The 763-nt window shown below is 56.6% G+C and overlaps 1 protein-coding gene across 1 annotated transcript in view; it reads right to left on the reverse strand.

Moving 5' to 3' along the window:
• EMH_0007360 (uncharacterized protein) overlaps positions 1-373 on the reverse strand; it is a gene marked incomplete at both ends in the record, with an annotated part of 1,338 nt that extends 965 nt beyond the window's left edge. Inside the window, 2 exons of the mRNA XM_013497980.1 lie at positions 1-111; positions 371-373. Of these exons, the coding sequence (XP_013353434.1) occupies positions 1-111; positions 371-373 (114 nt within the window). The remainder of the gene's footprint in view (positions 112-370) is intronic.
• Positions 374-763: the final 390 nt, after the last annotated feature.

Genomic DNA, 763 nt, shown 5'->3' on the forward strand with positions numbered 1-763 from the left:
TTTGTGTAATTCTTGTTCTCTCTTTATTTGCTGCTGCAGTGACACCGCAAGAGGGTCCCCGGGCTGCGCCTCCAGCAGCTCTGCTGCTGCTGCTGCTGCCTCCTCAAACTCCTGCAGCAGCAGCAGCAGCAGCAGCAGCAGCAACAGCAGCAGCAGCAACAGCAGGTAAGCATGAGGCAGCAGCATCAACTGCTGCAGCAACAGCACAGAACTTAATGCTGCAGCAAAAGAAGCAACTAACATGAAGCAGCAGCAGCAGCAGCAGCAGCAGCAGCAGCAGCAGCAGCAGCATCACCACCCTAAGCAAGAGCACCAGCAGCAGCAGCAGCACCACCACCACCACCATCACCACCACCACCACCACCAGCACCATCACCAGTAGCAGCATCAGCAGCAGGAGCAGCAGCATCAGCATCACCAGCAGCAGCAGCATCAGCAGCACCATCACCAGCAGCAGCAGCAGGAGCAACAGCACCATCACCAGCAGCAGCACCACCACCACAATCACCAGCAGCAGCAGCAGCAGCAGCAGCAGCAGCAGCAGCAGTTTACATCTAGTATAAGGTGAGCCTTGGCGAGTCTATATAGAGCCTTGGGGTGCCGCTTCCGCAGCAGCAGCACTCTGCTGCAGTGATGGATTGCTGCTGCTGCTTCTTCTTTCTTTAGTGCTGCAGCAGCAAGATTCAGGTGTACAGGCAGCTCTAACGCCACCAACTCCGATCCCAGCTCAGGACCTAAACAAACAACACCAGCAGCAGCAGCA

This window comes from Eimeria mitis, genomic scaffold (assembly GCF_000499745.2).
Source record: "Eimeria mitis Houghton genomic scaffold, Emh_scaff307, whole genome shotgun sequence".
Lineage (NCBI taxonomy): Eukaryota > Apicomplexa > Conoidasida > Eucoccidiorida > Eimeriidae > Eimeria > Eimeria mitis.